The sequence below is a fragment of the Pleurodeles waltl genome, chromosome 3_1 (assembly GCF_031143425.1).
Source record: "Pleurodeles waltl isolate 20211129_DDA chromosome 3_1, aPleWal1.hap1.20221129, whole genome shotgun sequence".
NCBI classification, from domain to species: Eukaryota; Metazoa; Chordata; class Amphibia; order Caudata; family Salamandridae; genus Pleurodeles; species Pleurodeles waltl.
The window spans coordinates 1,680,025,730-1,680,044,549 of record NC_090440.1 but is presented as its reverse complement, the minus strand read 5'-3'; the positions used below and the strand labels follow the sequence as shown (position 1 = coordinate 1,680,044,549).

The 18,820-nt window shown below is 43.9% G+C and overlaps 1 protein-coding gene across 3 annotated transcripts in view; it reads left to right on the top strand.

The window, feature by feature from the left end:
• The window catches only part of SESTD1 (SEC14 and spectrin domain containing 1), a 355,047-nt gene that overhangs the window by 118,418 nt on the left and 217,809 nt on the right, over positions 1 to 18,820 (top strand). For 2 of the 3 annotated variants that reach the window (XM_069225441.1, XM_069225439.1), the window contains 2 exons: positions 2,425 to 2,480; positions 15,215 to 15,426. In XM_069225441.1, coding sequence (XP_069081542.1) covers positions 2,425 to 2,480; positions 15,215 to 15,426 — 268 coding nt within the window. The remainder of the gene's footprint in view (positions 1 to 2,424; positions 2,481 to 15,214; positions 15,427 to 18,820) is intronic. The other variant, XM_069225440.1, reaches the window with a different exon arrangement.

Genomic DNA, 18,820 nt, shown 5'->3' with positions numbered 1-18,820 from the left:
GGGCTTTAGGTCAGCAGTCCTTCTTCTTCTTTAGGTTGCAGGAATCTATCTTCCTCGGTTCTGGGGGCCCCTAAATACTGAATTTAAGGGTGTGTTTAGGTCTGGGAGGTCAGTAGCCAAAGGCTACTGTCCTTGAGGGTGGTTACACCCTCTTTGTGCTTCCTCCCTGTGGGGAGGGGGGCACATCCCTAATCCTATTGGGGGAATCCTCCTTCTACAAGATGGAGGATTTCTAAAAGTAAGAGTCACCTCAGCTCAGGACACCTTAGGGGCTGTCCTGACTGGGGGGTGACTCCTCCTTGTGTTTCTACTTATCTCCTCCAGCCTTGCCGCCAAAAGTGGGGGCAGTGGGCCGGAGGGGCAGGCATCTCCACTAGCTGGGATGCCCTGTGGCGCTGTAACAAAGGGGGTGAGCCTTTGAGGCTCACCGCCAGGTGTTACAGTTCCTGCAGGGGGAGGTGAGAAGCACCTCCACCCAGTAAAGGGCTTTGTTCCTGGCCACAGAGTGACAAAGGCACTCTCCCCATATGGCCAGCAACATGTCTGGTTTGTGGCAGGCTGGCAAAAACTAGTCAGACCACAGTTGAAGTCGGGTATATTTTCAGGGGGCATCTCTAAGATGCCCTCTGGGTGTATTTTAAAAACAATTGCACACTGGCATCAGTGTGCATTTATTGTGCTGAGAAGTTTGATACCAAACTTCCCAGTTTTGAGTGTAGCCATTATGGAACTGTGGAGTTTGTGTTTGACAAACTCCCAGACCATATACTCTTATGGCTACCCTGCACTTACAATGTCTAAGGTTTTGCTTAGACACTGTAGGGGCATAGTGCTCATGCACCTATGCCCTCACCTGTGGTATAGTGCACCCTGCCTTGGGGCTGTAAGGCCTGCTAGAGGGGTGACTTACCTATGCCACAGGCAGTGTGAGGTTGGCATGGCACTCTGAGGGGAGTGCCATGTCGACTTAGTCTTTTTCTCCCCACCAGCACACACAAGCTGTGAAGCAGTGTGCATGTGCTGAGTGAGGGGTCTCGGGTGGCATGCTGCAGCCCTAAAAGACCTTTCCTGGCATCAGGGCCCTTGGTACCAGGGGTACCAGTTACAAGGGACTTACCTAGGGTCCAGGGTTGTGCCAATTGTGGAGACAAAGGTACAGTTTAGGGAAAAAAACACTGGTGCTGGGGCTTGGTTAGCAGGGTCCCAGCACAATTTCAAGTCCTAACTTGGCATCAGCAAAGGCAAAAAGTCAGGGGGTAACCATGCCAAGGAGGCATTTCCTTACAAGGGCATATTAAACTGTGTTTGTTTCCTGCTGTGATGTTTGCAGCATATATGAAAATGTGTAATAGAGTGTTGTTCCCAGGCTGTCATGAATGTTCAGGCTTAGGAATGTATCTTTACATTACTTTCTTTGGTGGAATTAGTGTTGGAATTTGGTGAATGGAATATGGTACATCAGTACTAACATGCCCTGCTGTACCCCACTTTGGTGTGGCAGGTTCACGTTTTATGTAATGCTCACTATTATGTACTTTTCTATGTTATGTTTGGTCACATCATTGAAAATGGCACACACACCATCATTTGACGCAAGCGGGTGACAGCTCAGTTTACTGTTCCTCTACTGTTTTTGCAGTTTCATGACTATTGCCCTCAATTCATGGATCCGTACCACAAGGTGCAAAAGACCATTTAGATATTCATAGTCACATACTGGTATTGCTCCATCACATTCCATGCATCATACTGCCATCACAATTAAGATTGTGCTTTTTTTCTTTTTAGCTTAAGAGCTGTGTTTCCCTGATTTCATCTTTTCATGTTAGTCCTCATACTTTTTCCAGTTTTTAAAATGTTTTTTGTGTGTTCCACTTTTCATTTCACTAAGTATATAGCTCAGAGTGTTTGTTGAACAAGTGATGCGTGGGTGACAAGCCTTCCTTAAGCATCCTTTCTTCTAAAATATTACATTTCTGTCCGAGAATTTCAGCCTCAATTCCCATTTAGTTGTGGTTCGTTTGGAGAATTCAAGCTCTCTGTCAGCAACACAGCCAAAATATACTTCATCTGCACTGGTGTAGATGTGAAATACTGCTCTGTCATTCTATTCAATGCAAATACCATGGTATGTTTTCTGTCATTGGTATTTGAACTTGCAGCGGTGTAGTTCTGCCAAAAATAGCACCAGCTTAGTAGCTATCATTTGTAATGAGAGTTAAAGTAATTGCGGGTGCTTTCAACTCCATGCTCTAATGAGATTGTTATTCTCTGACCACGTGCTGTTTGACAAAAAACTAGGGGACTTACTTTGTTTTTTAATTTTAAACTAATATACACAGTATGAAACATATCTGAATTGTCACAAGTTGTAATTCTATCTCCGTGATTTTATTAAAATCTTGTTTGCATATTCATTTTCAGATCTATGGAATTCAATTTTCTTCCATCAGTTGACCCTGAGACAGTTTTGCAAACAGGCAAGTCACAGAATATAGCTCTGCTAAAATGTCTGCTTATTGCTCTTGGTACTTTTGATATCTGATTTCTTTGGGACTATTATTACTATATGATCCTTTTCCCTGTGTATTAGCATGATCTGAAGGGACCATCTGAAAACTCAGCCAGTCTACCTTACATGGGGAAATGGATTACTTTACAGTTAGGTAGTCACAGAAGGTGATCCTGCAGTTATAAATAATTTTACTCATGCCAGACATAACCCCACAAATTCGAAATTCCTTGGCTTAGTTTCCTTGGAAAGTTAGAGAACATCCACATGCTCAAGCATATTTAGATATTCCCAAACATCTTTTTGACCCCTTTCCCTCTGGGTAATGGTCTGATATCTTCTCCTGTCAAGAGCAGGAGTAAATGTCTTTCCACAGTGAGATGGGCACCTACAATATTCGTGGGCTGTTGGAGAAAATGTTATATTTTTTTTCCTCCAAGGGGAAAGAAAATAAAATGTTGCCTTTGCACACGTCCTACTGTTTCACAATGCGGAATCGGAAAATTCATAGCATAGTGTAGTTTTGTCCAAAGAGAAGAAGGGAATATAAAAAATCCTACCTAATGTGAAGGAAAGTTTCAATTCTATTAAGGACAGTGAGGCGAGGATTATGCTTTACTCTTGTGTTTTATTTTACTCAGCTACATTAACAATAATCATTTGAGTCAAAGACTCAAACCCCATGAAACAAGGAAAAGCACCTCCTCTTTCTTCATATGCTATCACTTGATCCAAGCGTTCCGGTCAGAACTCTTGCTTCTGGGCGGATCCCAAAGAAAACAAGACAAGGCGGATAAATGTAACATTCTAGTCATTTTAGAAATCAGAGCATCCAACATGTTAACCATACACAATAAGAGTACAATACAAAAGTCTTATCAGCACTTGAATTCAGATAACAACAGAAAATATACTCATCCCCAATGTCGTAACCTCGTTGAAACCAGGGTGAGTGATGAAATGAATGACCTGTGTGTCCTTAATGGAACTGAAACATTCCCTGTCAAAGCCTTACATGATATGTATTAGTTATTTTGCCAAGAATCGTAGCATGCTCCCATAGGGAGGAGTAGCGTTGTTCAGGTGTAATAGACAAGCGGATGCCCCTCAGGAGTGAATAGAAGACCAGAGCATGTTCACCCACCTATGTGTCGTGAAGCAGCTCATTACTGGCTGAGATCGCCGCTCAACAAACATTAATCGTGCGATGTGTCAACCCTTTGGCAACCAGTTGAGACAAAAAATTGACGATATGCACTACATCTGCCCCCACAAGATCAAGATCCCTTCGCACACACCAGTGTGACCACCTGCGTCAGGCCAAACCTTATCTATTAACTGTACAGTCAGCCCATGCCCTTCTGTTAAGCGAGGCAGCATCAAAAGGCCTGGGACTTCCCAACACCCCCTGTAATCTTCCAAACCATCATTAGGAGAGGTCCGTTCTGAACCATTGGGTGCAAGTTGCCATGAGTGCCCCTCATCAGATGAGGAGTCTATATGGATTTTCCAATCACAGGTCTTTAAAGTTCCAGAAGAACTGGATACCCTACTTGAAATTTCCATAGCGGTGTCACCAGGATCATTTCTGCCTTCTGGCATCTCACCAGCATCATGAGTCAAGTTATCATGGAGAAGTGAGGAAAAGCATACCCCCAAAACTGAGATCAATCTTGGAGGGAGGCATCCATTGTTTCTGCTAGAGGATTTGGGCACCAAGAGAAGAAACGCAGTAGTTGATGGTTGAGGTGTGATGCAAAGAGATCCACTTGACACGAACCCCAAAGATCCATAATCGTCCACAATAGAGGGGAAATCAAGTATCCATGATCTGGAATCCTCATATGTCCGGATTGCCAATCGGCTGTCTGATTGAATTTGCCAGGCAGATACTCTGCTGTCACTGACAATGGATGCTGCAGACAATGAAATTCTCTGGCCAAATCCATCAGCACCTTGGAGCATGTGCCCCCAACAAGGATTATATACGCACTGCTGAGACATTGTCCAGCTTTAAGAAAATGGAACAGGAAACTCTGTCTGCCTCTAAACTTCTCTCTGCAAAGGAGCCTGAGAGTAATTCTAGGCAATATATGAATATCATCTCCTGCTGTTCGGACCACTGTCCGTCTGTGGTAATATCTTGACATCATGCCCCCATCCTTGGTGACAAGCATCTCGCACAGCTCTCTGCGTCAAAATACCATCTTCTTCTGGGAAAGACGGAGCAATTGTTATATCGATCTCAAAACCAAGGAAGGTCAGTAGTTGTGCCTGAACAAATTAAAATTTTTGAACGTTCACAATTAACCTCAAGTCTTGATGAGGAGAGGTTGTCATCTGCAGATGAGAGACTAGGGTGGACTAATCCTGATGCATCAAGAGGTTGTTGTCTAGGTATACAATGAGTCTGACTCCCGTGGCACAAAGCCATTCTATGGTAGGATGAAGAAGCTAGGTGAAACACCATGGTGCAGAGGATAGACCAAACGGAAGGCAAGTGAATTCGAAGACCTGACTGCTCCATTCAAACTGAAGGAAGCAGCTGTGTGGCAGTAAAATTGGGACAGTGGGGTATGCATCCTTTAGATCAAGCCTCAATAACCAGCCATTGGGTAGTAAAATGTCCATGAGGAGGTGGGTGTCCTCCATTTTGAAATTTCAGTACACAACCCACCTGTAGAATTCCTTCAAATATATTACGGGACCATTAGCCTTGTCTTTCTTGTCCATTAGAAAGATGTTGCTCAGGAAGCCCTTGGGATGAAGAGTGGAATGAGTAATGGCCCCTTTCTTTAGCAGTTCTGCTACCTCTTGATCTACTACCCGCAACCCTTCCTGAGAGAACTCCAAGGGTGTGGGACGGGAGTATTGATGGGGTGTGCCATAGAACTTGATGTGGAATCCCCTCACAATCTGAAGAAGCCATGCGTCCCCGTTATGTAAGTCGAGTTGTGACTGAACTCCTGCAATCTGCCCCCCACCTCTTGTTGGGAAGAAGGGATATTGCTTACCAGTGGGACCCCTGGCACTTCGTTAGCTCCTTGGGTGTTCTCTTTGCCACTGCCACGTCTGCAGTGACCTCGAGAAGGGTAAGATCCTCAGAATCTCTTCTGATCTTGCCACTGGATGGAGCGTTTGGTCTGGAGTGGGTTGGGCTGGTTTGGTATGGTCGGCCGGTGAGCGCCCTCTACCTTTTCCAACACCCCCAAAAAGTTTTCTGGACGAACACATAGCAAATGGACCTCAGTTCTTTATCAAGTGAGACAAAAGTGTTTGGAAAGGTTCTCCAATGAGACCACCATTCTCCACCTGGCCAGATTGGGCACAGTCTTGATGGGAAGTGATGGGCATTGCTCAGTTGATTGGGCACAGTTGACTTTGCCCAATAAACTAAGGGCCCTTAACACCCAGTTTGAAGGAATAGATGGGTCAGTCATATGTACTGTTTCTTTGGCCTCCTCTGCCGTATTGTGTATTTTGGTCAGGGGCCCCAGGATATCAAGGACCTTATCCTGGCAAGATCTCCAGGTCATCAAGGTCCTTCTTCGGGTCCTTAACATATTTTGTGATGGGTCGCCATTTCACTATCTATCTCTGAGGTACAAAGCACCTGACCAGCTAGTGATGGCAGAGAGCATTTGGCCCGGGTTAGACTCCTACCCTCTTGGTCCATTGGCTTTCTGATAAAGATGGCTGCCTATCTAGTGACCTTAGTGGCAGGTACCAAGTCCACAGACTGGGGATGATATAAATCCTCTGATTGAACATTTCTGGTACACCCTCAGAGTCCTGTGACTAACGGTTGCCTTTGCTTTCCAGCCTGGGTTTCTTGGTACGTCCCTCTGGTCGTCACAGTCTGCTCGGACCTGGTTCATCACCAGAATCTCCTTCAGGGGGATCTGAATTGTTCCTGGCATTGTCCTCTGTCTCCGGTTGAGAATGGGAATCCTTAATGGGAGTACAACCAGGCTGGGAATCATCCAGATCATCCAAGGCATCTGCATGTTGTTTCAAAGAGGCCTGTTACAGTCTCTCAAAGGCATTTGATGGAGGTGGAACCGACTTAATCTTGTCAGTGGCCTGTGTGTCCAGAGGAGGCATCAGCCTCAAGCCTTCTCTATCTGTGGGTAAAATACTGCGGCGTGCAGTCAATTAGATCATTTTTAGATCGGGGACTCCAGGGCTGAAGAAACCGTCCTTTCCAGAGATGCATCAGTGGCATCAAATATTTCTTCATGTATGGGAAGGAGCGCGTACCATCTTCCTCGACCTCCTCCCAGTACTGATCAGAATTGCTTGCCATGTCTAAACAAGCTGTTTAAAAGTAAATCAGTCTGGGCCAACAGACTCGAAATAGCCTGCAATTGGTTGGATCAATGTTTGTTTATTACAGGGCTCAGTAGACAAGTCAAGGCATCTGATGAGATGAATGAAGAGAATATATCCAATAAGGTTAAATCCTTTATTCCAAGAACAAGACTCCACAAACCACCTCGTCAGAACACTGGAACATCTGCTCAATGAGGCCTCAACATTCTATCACAGCCTTTGGAGCATTCCAGAACACAGGGAAATGGGAGGGAACAAGGAAGGAACATACCACTTGATAGAATATATTTACATAATAAACAAGATATTAAAGAGATGAAACAACAATAATACTAGAAGTAAATTCCAAATATGTGTCATGGGATCAGTAGAATAGTTTGCATTTCATTATAACAGATTACAACAGCAGCCCTCTAATTAAGGCCAGGTCGAAATGGATTTCCTCTATGGTAGACCTCTTATCTGGATCCGATTGAAGCCTAATGCCTAAGCCAAACTTACATACTCCAAGTCAACTTGTGTGCTCATTGCGACATACTCCCTTCACTGACTAGCAGAAGGAGAGGATAACGAGCTACACGGGTGACAAGACTGAAAAGATTGTGACGAATTTGGGAGGGGCGCGTCCTTCTCATCGACAAGGATGCATGCCTTTTCACACCCCTTAGAGGGCCCTTCACCACCATGCATCTCGCAACCGGCATGGGATGCAGTCAAAGCAGAATGCAGGCAAAGAGAAAGCGTCCTTCAGCAAGGAGCCACTCTTCCCCACACCCCCTGACAGGCCGGGTGTCTATCACGAGGGTCGTGGAAAGAATGACGAAAAAACGGGGAATGTGGGAGGTGGCCTCCGAAGAGGGGCTGAGCTTCCCTCGAGTCCTGTCAGAGGCCTGCACCCCCTAGTGGTGCACTTGATTGTAGGAGGCTGGCCTGGTTTGTAGTGGGTACCTTGGGTACTTACACCTTATACCAGGTCCAGTTATCCCTTATTAGTGAAATGTAGGTATGTTCTAGCAGCTTAGGCTGATAGAGGTAGCTGTAGCAGAGCAGCTTAGGCTGAACTAGGAGACATGCAAAGCTCATGCAATACCACTTATAGTTACACAGTACTTATACACAAGTAAAGAAAATACTCAGTGTTACGAAAAATAAAGGTATTTATTTGGGTGACAGTACCAAAAATATCTTAGAGGCAATACACCTTCTGGAGGTAAGTATTATACACAATATATACACTAGACACCAAAATTAGACAAGTAAATAGTCACAGAACAATGCAAACAATAGGAAATGCTATAGAATGTAATGGGAGAAAATGGGTCTAGGGTCTATAGTAAGAAAGTGGAATGTTAATCACAAATTCCCCCCTAGACAAGTGTAGTGTGTGCAGAATCGCTGGGAGAGTAAGAATACAGTAAAGGTAAGTAAATTACCCTACCCCAGTGCCCAGAAAAGCAGGAGTAAAGTACTGCAAGTTTCTTTAGGATACACTACACTTCGTTTTTGGGATTTTGCAGCACCCAACCAAGTCTGCAAAGAACAACTGCTGGATTATTGGACCTGAAGACCTGCAAAGGAGGGGACCAAGTCCAGAAGTCAAAAGAAGTTCCAGGAAGGACAGGATCCCCTGCCAACCCAGAAGAGGGTGCAAAAGAAGAGTCCCCGGTTAGTCGAAGACTGCAGAAATGCACCCTAGGAAGGTGCCAGCGGGTTCCTGCATGATGCAAAAGATGTCCCATGGCGTGAAGATCGTTGCAGACGAGATTTCGTGTTGGAAGGCGCCAACAAGCCTTGGTTACGACAGAAGTGCGTTTTGTGTCAAAATGGCGCTGGGTGGACCCATGAGGGACCTGGGGCCTCATCTCTGTGTGAGGAGGAGAGGAAGAGGCGGCTTTCAGCATTTTAGAGAGCCCTCAAGATGCCAGCCAGCACCCCCAGGAGCCACAGGACCCGGGTTCAAAGGAGCTGCAAACCGCGGTTGATTCAGCACAACAAAAGGAGGTCCCACGCCCCCGGAGAACAACACAGCGAGTTGAGCGTCGCAGGATAGAGTGCTGGGGACCTGGGCCAGGCTGTATACGAAGAAATTTTGCAAAGACTGCACAGAGGTCTCAGGAGGCGTAAAAGATGCAGTACACAGGGGTACTGTCGCTCTCGGGGAAGGCAAGGTCTTACCTCCTCCAAAGTGCGTCAGCAGGACCTCAGGACAGTCTGTCGATGATGTCCACCCTCTGTATCCTTAGGACCATGCTCATCGCTGTGAAAGGAGTCCCAGGGTACCAGTCGTTGCCTTGAAAGGTGCCTGCTTGGAGCAGGGGAGGGACTCACTCCACTGGAGATTTCTTCGGTCCTTCTGGTGCAGGATGAAGACAGGGAGTCCCCAGAGCATGCACACCGTGGAAACTGTTGCAGTTGCTGACTTGGAGCTGAGGTTGCTGAAGAAAAGTGTCTCTTGTAGACACTTTGATGCAGTTACAGAGTTTCTTAAAGCAGGCTGCAGTTGATCCGAGGTCAGAAGAGTCTGAAGTTGTTGCAGAGGATTCCTGAAAGAAACTTGCAAGCAGAATCTGAAAAGAACCCACAGGAGAAACCCTAAATAGCCCTGAGAGGAGTATTGGCTACCTTATCAGGTATGGACCTATCAGGAGGGGTCTCTGACGTCACCTGCTGGCACTGGTCACTCAGAGCCCTCCAGAGTGCCCCCACACCTTGCAAAGCAAGATGGCTGAAGTCTGGGATACACTGGAGGAGCTCTGGGCACCACCCCTGGGGTTGTGATGGACAGGGGAGTGGCCACCCCCCTTTCCTTTGTCCAGTTTCTTACCAAATCAGGGGACAAGGGGTCCCTGAACGGGTGAAGACTGGTTTATGCAAGTAGGGCACCATCTGTGCCCTTCAAAGCATTTCCAGAGGCTGGGGGAGGCTACCCCTCCCCAGCCTGTAACACCTATTTCCAAAGGGAGAGGGTGTAACACCCTGCTCTCAGAGGAAATGCTTTGTTCTGCCTTCCTGGGACTGGGCTGCCAAGACCCCAGGAGGGCAGAACACTGTCTATGAGGTGGCAGCTGCTGTAGCTGCAGTGCAAGCCTCAGAGAGCTGGTTTGGCAGTACTGGGGGTTTATGGTGGAGCCCCCAGGATGCATAGAATTGTCTCTCCAATGCCAGATTTGGAATGGGGGGACAAGTCCATGATCTTCGACATGTGACATGGCCATATTCGGAGTTACCTTTGTGAAGCTACCTATAGGTATTGACCTATATGTAGTGCACACGTGTATTGACGTCCCTGCACTCACAAAGTCCTGGGAAATGGTCCTGAATTATGTGGGGACATCTTTGCTAGTGCAAGGGTGCCCTCACACTTAGTAACTTTGCACCTAACCTTCAGAAAGTAAAGATTAGACATATAGGTGACTTAAGTGCAGTGCAAATGGCTGTGAAATAGTGTGTGCACTATTTCACGCAGGCTGCAATGGAAGATCTGTGTAAGGGTATTCTGAGCTCCCTATGGGTGGCAAGAGAAATGCTGCAGCCTATATGGATCTCCTGGAACCCCAATGCCCTGGGTACCTAGGTACCATATACTAGGGACTTATAAGGGGGGGTCCAGTATGCCAATTGAAATTGGTAAATGAAGTCACTGGCTTACAGTGACAAATTTAAAAGCAGAGAGAGCATAAGCACTGAGGTTCTGGTTGCCAGAGCCTCAGTGACACAGTTAGGCACTACACAGGCATACACATTAGGCCACAAACTATGAGCACTGGGGTCCTGGCTAGCAGGATCCCAGTGAGACAGGCAAAACATACTGACATATAGGTTTTTATCTATCCGCACCGTGGTCCTGGCTAGCAGGATCCCAGTGACAGTAAAAACAAACTGACACACACTCACAAACAGGCCAAAAGTGGGGGTAACCATGCTAGAAAGAGGCTACTTTCTCACATTGATGCACCACAGCACATGAATTCAACGTGGAATCCCTCTGCAACTGTCAGGAAAAAATGAAAGAAAGGACACACAGTGACAGAAGTAACTACTTTTAAGGTTAGCACTACAACAAGCTAAGAAATGTCTAACAATATTGAAGCCTAAGACCCATTAATCAGCATATAGGGAAACAACTTATCTGGCTGCTAAGCAGCAAAGAAGGAGGAAGTGTTTTTTCTTGTTGCTGGTTATATGGGACTGATTCTATGGTTGTTATAGCATTGATTCTGTTGCAAAGATTTATGGGATTCGTAGTCTTTGACTTTAATGTTATTGTTAAGGCTGCTGAGTAAAATAAAACTAAAGAGTAAAGCGTAAATTACTATAAGGCCTCTAATGTGGTTCTATCACTGACATCTAGAGCTCCCGGAGGCACAGAAATGGGAGAGATTTGTTAGTACTAAAGTGACAGGAAAAGTGTCTTTCATTATTACAGGGCAAAGGCCAAAATTAAAACTTATAGCTACAGACAAGTGCAGATTTGTATAGTGAGACAACAGACTTTTCTACTAGAGATATAATGAGGCAAAATACTCTACTTCTATGAACAACTGAAGATTTGCTAGATGAGGCACCAGATTTCCTAAATGGAATAATCAAATGGTGTTGAAACTAAAATCTGCTGACATTGTGTCAGTTGCAGACAATGTCCAGCTAGCAGCAAACAAAGAGCATGGCAGCGTACGGGCCAAGACTTTGTGCACTGATGCTAAGCAAACATCAAAGCACAAGAAAGCAGAGCAGCAGACAGGTCCATATTAGGTAATCACAGTTTTAGCTAATATCAAAGCACAAGGCCAAACCTGGTTAGAAGACAAGTCATTGTCTTGCACATGCTTAGTTGAGAGAATCTACAAATCAGAAAAAAAGGAAGAATGTTGCTGGGTGAAATAATGGCCATTGTGAAGCTCAGATGTGCTAGAAAGACCACGATTATATGCCTGCCAGAAACTAAAGACCCTTGAATTTGCTCCTTGTTTCCAACCTCCAGGTCATAAATGACCACTCGAATACTGAGCATGCCCTAGTTGTGCCAGTTCTACTCTCCTGGTGAATGGCACCTTTTGTTGTGGATTGGACCAATTATGGATTCTTTTGGGTTTTCCTTTGTGGGTTTACTCACTGAAGAACCACAGTGAGACCTCTTTGACAGTATGCTAGTGGTGTAGTTGATCCTGCAGCTAGTTTCCAGTCATTAGACTGCTAGCAGTATCTCCCTGCATCAAATCCTACATTTGGTGTATTTGATTAAGAATCCAGCGCTGTATAGGCCCTTGAACATCAGGGCCATTCTGGACACTTTCTCACCTAAACGTTGCCAGTAGAGGTTGCAGTCATCCACATACAGGAGCAGGTAACTCTCTCCTGTGTCTGAATGGCCATCACAGTGGCTATAATTTTGGGAAAGAACAGTTGGGTACCTGTGAAAGTAAAGGCAGGGTCCCACACTGACACAGTAGATTCACCACCATACAACTGAGAAACTCTGTATTCTTGGAGGACAATAAGGTAGAAAAAGGGTCCTGCTCTGCCTCTAAACACCAAACCAAAGTCAGCATCTTGAACTGGAACTATTTGTTAAGGTTAGTGCTTCCCAAAAGCTTTACAACCACAAACCACTTTTTAGTACAACAAACCTTCACAATTTACCTATTTTTAATGGACATGAGGCAGCAATTTTTTAATGTAATAAAGCATAGTGTGGTAGCGCATTGTTATTTGCAGACACCACATTTTCTGTTGAAATGGTCACTAAATTTTCACAGACATACAGTTTTATTGACAAAATTATATTGCACACAGTTGATGTGTGAAAATCCAGTTTCTATGAATATTTATTATTTGTGCATCACCAAGTAAAGTGTCTTGGTTTGTTCTGATCCTACTAAAATCTTTTGTTTACATCAGACTTCGGTATAACGAAAAAGTGCTTCAATTTGCTTTCCTATTTGCTGAATGTGTACAGTTCATTTACAGAAATTTAAATGTTGTTGTGTTTTAGGAAACAATTATATCCCCCAGGTTTCCTTTAATGTTTCATGTACCCCAGCAAGACTGGCACATAATTCACTTTATTTTTCTTTCTCTGACTGCAAAGTGAGATGAGTTCGTAAACATCAGTCTCCTTGTTAAAAAATAAGCAGCAGAAGACTTGAAATTTGACCTCTGACTTTGAAGCCCAGTAAATGTGGCACAATAAGTATAGAATTTGAAGGCACCTATTTATTGACTGGTCTTTGGTAACCCACCAAAAAGGTCTGCTTGAGACTCAACTGTGGGTCGCGACCCACAGTTTGAGAAACACTTGTTTAGGGCATAAATGTCCAAGGTTGAGCTGTGCCCTACTCACTTTTGTTTTAACAAGGAAATATTAGGAGTATTATGACTGCTAATTTTCAGGTTTAGCACAACTAAAAAGACAATACTTCATACTTTTAACATGCTCTTGGAACGCAATTTGGTGCAAAGGTGGCCTAAGTAGAGATGGATACCAGAGGTATAAAGCACCTTGCAAAATGTGAATAAAGTCTTAAATCCCCGCCACTTGTATAAGAGGTTCATTTGATTCATCTTGTTAAAGGTTTCTGAAACAAAGAGAAGCAAAGTTAGAGTCTGAATAAACCATGTATAGATGGCTGTCCTGCCAAAATTGTTGTTCATGTTCAGCATCTCCTAGTGTGTTTTCTCAACCTTCTTTAAAATTCTAGAATCAAGGCTAGATAGTTTTATTTGAAAAAAAAACAAAAAAACATGTACATCAAGATTTCATATGGCGGTTTTGGCTGCCAGGGTGCACGTGATCCAGTGCTCTCTGCTCCCTCAAAGGTGCCATAATTGATAGTTGAGCATAATAGGTGAAAGTTATGTCCTGTTCTCTCACATAGTACTCTAACAAAATTAATCTCTGTAAAAAGATTGGATTGAACATAATCCATAGGACGGCACGTGTTTGGTTAGGTGTCTGGGTGCATATGGACGACCTTAAAGCTCATTTGACGTAGTAGTTTGGGGAAGCCTAGATTTTCCAAAGTTATGGACTTAAAACTGTCACTAATGTGGGCTAAAAACTGTAATTGATGTATCAGACAATGTGGACAATATCAAATCTCTTCGGCTTGAGTGGGAAATTGGAGGGCTCCCCTAGTTTGTATGCTTAAACCTAAATCCCTTAGATAACCTCTCATACACTCAAATACTGGCTGTTATTTGCATTCAACAGTATATGAGCTATGGGCACTTTCACCTTGTCCCTTCAGGCATGTGATTTTTTAGTTCAATACTTCACGGGCCTAGTAAGGCTAGCTCTTTCAAAACCCTAGTGTAGGTGAATTAGAACTGGCTCATGAACTTGAGATAGTGTAAAGAGGATTTAAATGTTTAACGGAAACTTTGGGGACAAGCACTCAATGTGATGGACTTTTTCCAGTGCAAATTATACTGTGTCACTGATAGATCCTATGCATATTTCACATCCGTTAGACTGCCGAAAATATACCCAACAGTTGATGATGGCAGCTCTAGATATGGCCAGGAGAAAGTAGATCATCAATACATGTTCTTAATGGATCGACTATTGCCGACATTCACGCCTCAAGAGTTCACAAGTAAGAGTAGTAGAGAAAAGGACAGAAACTGCAGCATTGCTTGTTATGGTTATGTATCCAAAGATGCAGATAGCTGTAGGTCAAGTGCTTGCATACCCGATGACAAGTGTTTCTCACTGCTTGGTCACAGCAACTTGGAAGGATGTTAACATCCCAGAATTCCCTATTTAATTATCTGAATTGCAGTGGCTGGTTGACATCAGAGATAGCCATTTAAAATGCAAACTGACACAAGATGAGTATTTGGCCTTCATTTGGTGAGATTCTCCTTTTGACAAGAGTGGTGTTAAGGTAGAGTGCACTATGAGGGTGCAAGATGGACCTAATTGCTCTCCCTATATGGTTCCTCCCTGCATTTAACAATCTCATCATGCTACACAGCCTATTTGTATCTCTTCTTTGTTATTCCACTGTTGCCAAATAATTGGCTATTTTGAGCATATTTTGTTGGCCGGTGCTCAGTTAGCAAACAGGTGCAGTGAGGCATGACATTGCTTTGATGAATGCACTAGGTACCCAGTTAGAGATAAACATGGAATGCAATCACCTTTGTCCACTGCTAGCACACTGTGATCAGCCCTTTAAAAACATTGTCTTTCTAGTTGCTGATTTGAACTGAGTTAAAGAAATATAGTTTTCCCGTCATAAGATCAGAATTGCATTTGGTTATTGTAGTCATTGTTTTAAAATAGAACTTTAGTTGGGTTCCAGCTTTGTATACTTGCAAGTGAAAAGAGTGTTACATCCTTCTTATTTTTAATGCTTAAACTTTAAGGACATGAACTATTATCTGAGTTGCAACAGCGCAGATTTAATGGATCAGATGGTGGGGTTGCCTGGTCTCCTATGGATGATGAGCTTCTTGCTCAGCCTCAAGTCATGAAACTGCTAGATTCACTGCGGGAACAATACACTCGGTACCAGGAAGTGTGTAGGCAACGAAGCAAACGCACACAGCTAGAAGAGATTCAACAGAAGGTAATGCAGGTAAGCACCAAGATTGGGCATCCTTGTGGATATGCAAAGATTCCTCTTGGTACTGTATTTTATTTTATAGCAGATTAATTTTAAGACTACTGTGATGAAAATTATTTTTGTTCAGCATTTCTCAAATGTTTGAGCCTTCCTAATGTGTACTTATAAATAATTGTTCTGGCTCAACATTTATTGACATGCCATTCAAAATATAATTAAAGTAACAGGTCAAACATTAAGTAAAATATATTGAACATAGTTGTAAAACTACTTGTGATTTGGAACACTACAGCTTGTTATCTTACTTTATATTGCCATATAATCATGATTTGTGGAAAGTCTAAGCCCGGCAATGTCTTGTGTTGCCATGTCTTTGATTTTTTTTCCTACACTATATCCGGGTTCGGACTGTACCGGCAGGGCTCCTTGTTCACAGGCTTGTAGCTTTTTCCTTTAGGCTCATTCGGTAAACACCAGAAGAAAATCCACTCATCGATAGATCTAGACTCTGATTAATTTCCCAGATGTCTTTCAGCTGACATCTACCTCCTTTTGATGCCGCACTATTAAGTCCTCGGCAAGAAAGTAGCCAGAAAGTTCTAATTCCCCCACTTCAACCAAAAGCTCTTATGGCACCGAGCAAGCAAAGCAAGTCTTTGCAACCCTCCCAGAAGAGCTCAGTCTTTTTCACTCAAACGTCTATGTATTCATCCTTTCATCCTTCCATCCACGTACTGTTATCCACTATTTCATCTTTACATTCTGTCATCCATTCATTCTTTCATTCTTTCAACCATCAGCCTTTCACTATTCCGTCTGTCCGCCCAACCATATCCAAACTTAGCCATCAAATCTGTTCATCCAGCCATCCTTTCACTGTTCCATCCACCCTTTCACTCTTCTATCCCTCATTCACCTTTTCATGCATTCATCCATCCATCCATTTACCTTTTAATCATCCTTCCGTCTTTTCACTTACTTATCCATCCACAATTTCACTCATCCGTCCATCTGTTCACTCTTCCTTTGATTCATCCTTTCACCCATCCATCTTTACATCCATCCTTTCACTCATCAACTCTTTCATTCAGTCCAGCGATCCACCAGTTCACTCTATCCATCAATCCATCCATCTGTCCATCCTCCCTTTCACTAATCAATCCACCCTCTGTTCATCCATCCACCTTTTCACACGGGCCACCTATCCATCTGTTTATTCTCCCTTTCACTTATCCATCCATTCTTTCAGTCACCTGTCCTTAAATCCATCCTTTCACTCATTCATCCATCTCCCTACCCACCCTTTCACTCACCCATCCATCAACTCTTTCACTCAAACATCCATACATCCAGCCCTTCACTTCCCTTACCCAACCTACCCTTCCCTTCATTTCACTGTAATTATGAGCCTTTGACTGCCGAGTTGCAGACAGACGAGGTCCATCAAGAACCCCCCCCACCTCCCCCACTGTTGCTGCTAACACAGTGGGGTAATGGTGCCCCTGGTCCACAGTACAATGCGCCTTCCTTTAAGGGCCTATGGGGCTTGTCCATAGAGTCTGAAAGTCCTGCACAGGCCTTTGAAGTCATTTTGGCATCCGGCACCTGGCACCAAAGCCTCCTTCAGGAGATGCTCCCCTTCCGGACGAGAAGAGCAGAAAGATAGACATGACTGGGAAAAGAGTAGCGGTGTAGGCAGACATGCATTGGGTGATTGCCAGCTCCTTTGGTCTGCTAGAGATGTCGATTAGTCCACATGAGAAGCCCCCCAACCTGCTGAACGTTCTCAACGGCAGATCAAGTACCCAGATCCCAAGCAGCTCAATCTAGTGATCTGGCATCTGAGGCCGTAGAATCTGTTTACCTTGGTTTCCCCCAGGCTTGGACATGCTGCGTAAGTCCTGTAGAACTACCATACAGGCATGCTATGGAGCAAAGTGTAAAAGGTGTAGTAAGTGGAAAAGATTTGTCCACTACTGCATCGTTCAGAAACTGGATCCTCTAAAGTCTGCAGTCCAGAATGTTATTTCTTACCTCTTCACCTTCAGAAGGCAGGTCTAGCCTACACTTCAATGAATTTAGCAATTATCACCACATATGTGCAAAACAGGGAAGATTCTTCCCACTTCCGCTTGCTGATGATTAAGACATTCATAGAAGACTTCAAAAGAGTCATCCCAAACAGGATTCCACCATCACCTGTGTTGAGCCTAATATCATCCTTACCAGACTAATGCCCCCCCCCCTTTTGACCCCTAACATTCTTGTCCACTCCAGTACCTCTCCTGGAATGAAGCCTTCCTAGTTGCAGTCACATCTTTACATTAGTGAGCTGCAAGCCCTCACACTATAGGAACCCTTCTTCCAAGTTCACAAGGACAGAGTATGCTCAAGACAAACTAGCTTCCTTCCCAATGTTTTCCCCTTTCCTTCGCAGGCAGACTATAGAGCTTCCAATCTTCCTTTTCCAACCAGGTGCAGTAGCAGCATGAGCGCTTCATACCCTAGATGAAAGCGTGCTCTCACTTACTACATAGACAGAACCAAACCCTTTTACAAGGCAAACCAGTTGTTTGTACCTATTAGGAGGCCTTACAAGGAGCTACCTGTATCAGAAGTCGGAACTTCTAGATGTATAGCCAAGTGTATTCATACTTGCTATCAGGAGGCAATAAGAGCCCTCCCCATACTCCTAGGGCTCGCTCTGCTTGCAAGAAAGCTGCATCCCTGCACTTCGTGCTAAATATTTCCCTTGCCAACATGTTTCCTAAATGTTTACTAAACACTATTGTGTTTATGTTTTAGCCAGACAACAGTCTAGATTTAGCCAAATGGTCTTAAAGACCTTGTTTCAGACATCTGCATCATCCAAACGCTAGTCACTGCTTATAGGAGGATAGGCTTTTATAGTTTATTAGGTAGTACATAAACAAGTGGTTCTGTTGGATAAAATTCTTGTTACATAAATGAATTTCATGTACAAGAATGAATGTGAAAAAAGAAATTACTAGTGAAAATATTTTATTTGATATAAAAATAGGGGCTTCAAATGTGCAAAAATGTGAAAGTGTTTGTGCAGGAAAACAAAACGAAACACATAAGCAAATAAAAATGTTTTGACAACAACCAATCCGATGTATGACGGTAAACTGTCTCTCTTATTATTGGGCCATATTGTAGGAAGTTGGCTCTGTATGCACTATTTCAAAGTAAGGAATAGTATGCACAGAGTCCAAGGGTTCCCCTTAGAGGTAAGATAGTGGCAAAAAGAGATAATACTAATGCTCTATTTTGTGGTAGTGTGGTTGAGCAGTAGGCTTATCAAAGGATTAGTGTTAAGCATTTGTTGTACATACACACAGGCAATAAATGAGGAACACACACTTAGAGACAATTCCAGGCCAAT